General features: G+C 58.7%; 1 protein-coding gene across 2 annotated transcripts; it reads left to right on the top strand.

The window, feature by feature from the left end:
* The first annotated feature begins 1,291 nt into the window (after positions 1–1,291).
* REM2 (RRAD and GEM like GTPase 2) lies at positions 1,292–5,475 on the top strand. Of its 2 annotated transcripts, none has more exons than XM_055131946.1 (5): positions 1,292–1,485; positions 2,504–2,833; positions 3,078–3,151; positions 3,978–4,185; positions 4,464–5,475. In XM_055131946.1, exons 1-5 carry the CDS (start codon positions 1,407–1,409, stop codon positions 4,766–4,768), a joined length of 996 nt encoding a protein of 331 aa, XP_054987921.1. In that variant the 5' UTR covers positions 1,292–1,406; the 3' UTR covers positions 4,769–5,475. The 2 variants fall into 2 exon arrangements, with proteins under 2 accessions (XP_054987921.1, XP_004609538.2); XM_004609481.2 differs by having other exon boundaries at positions 2,501–2,833.
* Positions 5,476–6,192: the final 717 nt, after the last annotated feature.

The following is a 6,192-nucleotide window of genomic DNA, read 5'->3' as shown; positions in this document are numbered from 1 at the left end:
AGAGGGACCCACCTGGGCTTCAGGTCCCAGCACCACATGGTGCCCCTGAGCACTACCAGTTCTCATCACTGAGCACAGCTAGAGTAGCCCTAACCCGCAACCTCCCTCATCATAGCCCCCCCATTCCCACCATGCAGTGTGTGGCCCCACAACAAAGCAAAAACATTGTTTCCAGCAATAGGAGACAGTAGGATGCTGAAGACTGAAAGGCAGGATCCACAGAGATGAAAATCGATCCTTGTCTTTGGCATTAGAAAGATCTAATTGATGGGGCCAGAGAGATCCTAAGCAGGAAGGACACTCGCCTTGCACACAGCCAGCCTGGGTTTGGTCCCTGGAGCCAGCCAGGAGTGATTAATGAACATGACTAGGCCCCTCCCCCCAAAAAAATCTGGGTGAGACCGTGGTGTCCCCATTTTTCAGCTGTGTAATCTGGGGAGAGACCACCCACCTTCTGTGTCAGCTTTAGGATCACAGGGATGAGAGAGACAGGCAAGAAGGCACCCCGCACTTTGGAGTGAGGAGCCCAGGCAGTGGGGGTGCACGCAGGGCTGGTGGGCGCTCAGGAAATGGGGGAGGGGAGCTGCAGAGAAGCAGGAAATGAGGTCTTTCTAAATGGAGGGACATGGTGGAGCCCAGAGTCTGGGGGCTGCCCCGCCCCCCAGCATGCTGGGAAGAGGTCCTGGCACCAAAACGTCCGTGGAACTGGAACTTCTAGAACCCTGGTTGGTCTCGGGGAATCTCCTTTAATAGCACGAGGTCAGCGGGTCCAGCAAAAGAAAAGGACGGGGGAAGAAGCCCCTGCGCCGCCGAGTTCTGCGCCCACTTTCTTCCTCAGAGCCCCCATCTGCCAGAAGCTAGGACAGGAATTGGTATTTTTGTAGATCTCAGCCCCCCCAAGGAGTGGTTGGGGAAGAAGACAGTGTGATTCCCTCCTGGGTGCAGCTCCTGGGTCCTCTGCCTTTGGACCCCTCTGAGCACCCGTGGGGCTGGGCACTGGGCGGGGGCTGAGATAGAGACAAATGACCCACAGTCCGTGCTCCAGGCGGAGAGCACGTCCTGGCTCCCTCCCGCCACCCCACTTCTCCGAACCGCGACCACCCGCCCCAACATCACTTTGTTCTCTCCGCGTCTCAGCCCGGCTCCCGCAGTGTGCGCGCGCTCCTGGAGCGAAACTACACAAAGGAAGGGGGGCGCGAACGGAGGGAATCCCGCTGACGTCAGTGCTCATTAGCATGCGTGACCTCATGGGGGGCGGGCCCATTCCCCCAGGTGTCGGGGTGTGGGGGGGGTGCTGATATTTAAGAGGAAAGGCTGACAGTGCTGCTGCGGGGAGGGAGCGGGTGCAGGAGCGCCCGGCGGCACACGCACAGCGCCCCGCACGCAGCACTCGGACCGGCCGCGACATGGACGCGGACACAGAGACCACCGCCCTCTGTCCCTCGGGCAGCCACCAGGCCTCCCCTCCGGGGACGCCCACCGCAGGTAAGGGGGACCCAAACGCAGGGGCATGCGAGCCGGAGCTCTGGTGGGGAGGTGAGAACTAGGGCTGGAACCCACGCGGAGGAGCAACTCTGCAAGCCAGCGGGGAGCGCCTCGTCCCTCAGCTCACACCGGGACAGGGGGACGGGTTGAGACGGGCGTGGGGGGACAGGAGCTGCGGGGGAAGGGTGGTGGCGCTCCCCCATACTGCCGGGCGGGTGGGCACTGGGTGCTTGGCCTCCAAGTCAGCTGGCCAGGGGGAGGGGGTGAGCAGGGGCAGCCCCCAGCCCCGGGGGACCTGTTGTCGGGGTTTCTCCGCTCAGGAGGCCTGGCAGCCGGCCAGGTATTGATCCTGGTCTATTTCCAGCCTTTCCCCAGCCCCCTTTGTTGTGTCTGCGGATCCTCCTCGGGTTACCCTAACCGTGCTTGGTCACTGCCTCTCCTCTGTTGGGGTTGGGGGGAGGAGGCCCTTGTACATCATTCTCCCCAGGGCTTCTCCAGGGCTTAGAAGAGGGAGGGGGGGTGTCTCGTACCCCCGAGGTGCTCACCTACAGCTCTGCGGGAAGCCGCAGTCTCTCACACCCACCCACAGACACCCAGCACACGCACGCACGCAGCGCTGGGGGAGAGAGAGGCTTCTCCTGGAACAGGCTCCCCACAAAGTTTTACTCACCCCCCAGGATCCGAGCTGCCGCAGCAGCCTCCCCTCTGCCTCTCCTGTGCCCTCTCCAGCAGGCGGGGCCCATGGGCGCAGAGGCCTAGCCGGGGCATGTGCCTTCGTGAAGTGTGAATGGGGGCAGGAGCCTCAGCCAGAGACCACCTGGGACCACCCTTGTGCTCCACTTAAGCTGCCCCATCAGTTCAGGCTTGGGGAAGACAGGGTCAGGGCCAGGCTCTCGGCAGCTCCTTGCAGGGGTCTCCAAAGCCAGGACCCTGTCCTCTGAAGGTGGCCTTGAGGCCTACTTGGCTGAGAGCTTCCTTTTCTTCCCTGCCCCCACCCCAAACCCTGTCTCCCCAGAAGCAGATGCTACGGCGCTGAAGCAGCCAGAGAAACTGCTGGCAGGCCTGGACCTGGGCGGACCCCCGGGCGCCCCCAGACGCAGGGGCAGTATGCCAGTGCCCTACAAACACCAGCTGCGGCGCACCCAGGCCGTGGATGAGCTTGACTGGCCACCCCAGACCCCCTCGTCGGGCTCCTCTGACTCCCTGGGTTCAGGGGAAGCAGGTGCCGCCCCGAAGGATCGTGTCTTCAAGGTCATGCTGGTGGGCGAGAGCGGCGTGGGCAAGAGCACCCTCGCAGGCACTTTTGGCGGTCTCCAGGGAGACAGTGCTCACGAGCCAGAGAACCCAGGTATCTGAGGGGAGGCTCGCAGGGGGTGCTGCTGAAGCCTTAGAGATGGGAAGAGTTAAAGGCAGGAGCAGCCCCTTATAGCCATACCTCAGGGAAGCTTCTCCAGTGCTTCCTGGGGCGGCTTCCCTTGAGGGCAGGTTTCCCCCTTTACCCCCAGGGCACTGGGATGAGATGTCCTGCTTGTCAGGTCTCACAAACATGGGGACCTCCTAACGGGTATATTCCCATCCTCCTTATCCAACAGAGGACACCTATGAGAGACGCATCATCGTAGACCAGGAGGAAGTGACGCTGGTTGTTTATGACATCTGGGAACAGGTGAGAACTTAGATGGGACTGCATGAAAGTCCTGAGATCTGGTGGGGGCAGACAAGGGCAGAATTTGGCTAGTGGACCACTGCTTCTGCATCGATCACCTTTCACATGGGTTGTCTACGACATCGAAGGAGGGCATTACTGTGCTCGTCACACCTGCCATCCACCCAGGAGCTCTTACCTGGAGCAAAGTTAGGATCAGAATTTGACAAGGCCTAAAGATGCTAGCCAGGCTGAACATCCTAAAATTGGTGCCACCCCGATATTTTTCAGCCTGTAAAAGTTGGATGGGATATGAGAAGAGTTCCAGGTTCTGGAATAAGGAGTAGAAAAATAAGGACTTGTGACTATTTGGGGCATAAACTGTATATAGAGCAGTAAGAGGATATTACATGCACTTGAGTAGCATTGACTTTCTAACAAAGAATTGATAAGGGAAGGGTCCAAAAATTGGTACAGGATGCTTTCCTTGCATGTGCTGACCCTAGCCTGTTCGCCCAGCATCACATATGGGTCCCTAAGTTGCCCCAGGAGTGAGCCCTGAGCACTGCTGGGTATAACCAACATGTCCCTCTACACCAAAAACAAAACAAAAAAAGTGTTTAAAGAAATAGGGTGTGTTAACCTAGACTTAAGATCTTATGTCCCCAGTACTCCCTCGTGGGGCTTGCATTACTAGTGTGTGCATACACACACACACACACACACACACACACACACACACACACAACTTTGGGAATGGAGACTGAGCTGTCAGATGCAGGAAGGCTTCTCTGTCATGCTTACACTCCTAGGTCCTGACAAGCTGTGACTTTCCACCCATCTGCAGGAGGACTCAGGCGGGTGGCTGCGGGACCACTGCCTCCAGACGGGGGATGCCTTTCTCATCGTCTTCTCAGTCACTGACCGAAGAAGCTTCTCCAAAGTGCCAGAGACCCTCCTAAAACTCCGGGCTGGAAGGCCCCACCATGACCTGCCTGTCATCATTGTTGGAAACAAGAGCGATCTGGTCCGCTCCAGGGAAGTCTCCGTGGAGGGTGTGTATGAACCTCAACCTAGTACATACGTGCTTCGGGGAGCCCCTCTCCCTCGCGGCTGGCCCCAAAGCCCTTCCCAGGTACGCAAACCCAAATAGCATGTAGCCCGGGAAGCGCAGTCCCGGAGCCCGAGCCCCTGGGCGGTCCTACAACCTGCCCTGCACCTGCTTCGGGACCCCTGGTCTCAGTCGGGGGTGATTGACTTCCCACAGCCGCTTCCCGGGCGCCCGCGGGGGGCTCCCCTGCGCGCTGGCGCCTGAGCCGCTCCCTTCTTGCAGAGGGTCGCCACTTGGCCGGGACCCTGGGCTGCAAGCACATCGAGACGTCGGCCGCGCTGCACCACAACACGCATGAGCTCTTCGAGGGCGCCGTGCGCCAGATCCGGCTGCGGCGGAGCCGGGGCCGCGCGGGCGGCGCCGAGGGGCTGCGGCCGGACTCGGGCAGCCCCGAGGGCCCCGCGCCGCCCGCCCGCCGCGAGAGCCTCACCAAGAAGGCCAAGCGCTTCCTGGCCAACCTCGTGCCGCGCAACGCCAAGTTCTTCAAGCAGCGCTCCAGGTCGTGCCACGACCTCTCCGTGCTCTGAGCTGCCGTCGCCATGGCCACCGCGGTCGCCATGGTCACCACCGCGCCCTCCGCAGGCCCTTGCCCCGCCCCGCCCCCGTCTGGCTTCCTTGGTGAAGTCCAGTCTAGGAAACCAAAAACTCCCAGGGCACCCCCACCCCTCGGCAGGACCGCATGGGGCAAGGTCCCAGGCGGGGGGGACGGGTTCTGGTGGGTCAGGAAGGAAAATAATTCTGCAAGTTTTCTGGCTTGGTTTGGTTTGAATTAATTCATGCTTGATCACCTCTTCTGTAAAGAGATCTTCAAAGCGAGAGGTGAAAATGCGTTTTACAGACTCATTTACAGAGTTTCCACCTTTGTACTCTGCGCAAATATGCCTTACCTTGAAGAGATTCTTAAAGGTAAAGACATAGACACAACTTTAGTGACTTTTCCTAAAACTTTCTGGCTCTTATCTGCTGCACTTGTCCACTTTACCTTTAAGAAGTTCTTAAAGGCAAGTGCCTGCAACTGCAATTTTGGATAACTGAGTCTGTGGTTTGCCATTGCACCCCAGACACTGGCACTTCCCCTTTAAAGCTATTAAGCTTAAGGTGTGGACAGATTTCCTGCCTTCAGATGCACCAGCGGGAAGAGCTGAGCTGGGGGCACTTCCCCTTTGGGCTGTGCCCAGGTGGCCCCAGCAAGGGGGCTACCTTAATCTTTTCAATAAAGAATTTTTCTACTGCACTTGCTCATTTTGACTCTGTTCTCAAAGCACCCCACAGAAGGAATGCATGTAGATGGAAATTACAGAGAAAGCAAAGCCCAGAGGGGACCCCAGCTCTCAGGAGGTTCCAGAGCAGCCTGAGGGCTGGTGGAGTGCAAGACTAGAGGCTTCAGGTCCTTAGAAATAATGAGTCCAGCTCAGCCTTTTGCCCAGGGAAAAGAGCAGGGAGCTGCAAGCTGTGATTAAGAACATTCGTGACACTGAAAGACCAGGTCCTCAGACACCAGGAGACTGGACCTGTGCTGGTTCAAGGTGAGAGCCTCCAGGGAGGTCCGTGAGCCCATGGGGCTAGGTGAGGCTGGCCTGCCCTTTCATTGGCAGCCCTCCACCCAGCTGTCACCTGCAAAGCCCGTGTGAGAACTGAAGCTGTCAGTGCCTCCCCTGAGGACGCCCACGCTGCTGCTGCTTGCTTCACGAGTCTGAACAAAGGGAGCAGAGGCAGCAGCTCCCCTCACCAATTCTCTATCCAGCTAGCTACCTAGGCCCCCAGGGCCTGCTCCCCACCCCAGGTCCCAGCTTGGGTGCGACTGAGAGACCTGAGTCCCCTGTGCTGGTAACTAGGAAGACAGCCAAGGGGGACCTGCCCAGCATGGGTGCTTAGGAGATGGTCAATGGTCAATGAATTAGGGCTCTATCTTTAGGACTCTAACTGGTGATCCTTGTAATTACCTCCCTTG

The sequence above is a fragment of the Sorex araneus genome, chromosome 3 (genome assembly GCF_027595985.1).
Source record: "Sorex araneus isolate mSorAra2 chromosome 3, mSorAra2.pri, whole genome shotgun sequence".
NCBI classification, from domain to species: domain Eukaryota; kingdom Metazoa; phylum Chordata; class Mammalia; order Eulipotyphla; family Soricidae; genus Sorex; species Sorex araneus.
This window is presented reverse-complemented; position numbering and strand designations above follow the sequence as displayed.

Excerpts from the sequence above, each read along its gene's own strand:
- REM2 (XM_004609481.2), top strand. The coding sequence starts at position 1,407 with ATGGACGCGGACACAGAGACCACCGCCCTCTGTCCCTCGGGCAGCCAC. Across the intron at positions 2,834-3,077 it reads TCACGAGCCAGAGAACCCAG|AGGACACCTATGAGAGACGC; the intron begins GTATCTGAGGGG and ends CTTATCCAACAG. Across the intron at positions 4,186-4,463 it reads CAGGGAAGTCTCCGTGGAGG|AGGGTCGCCACTTGGCCGGG; the intron begins GTGTGTATGAAC and ends CCCTTCTTGCAG.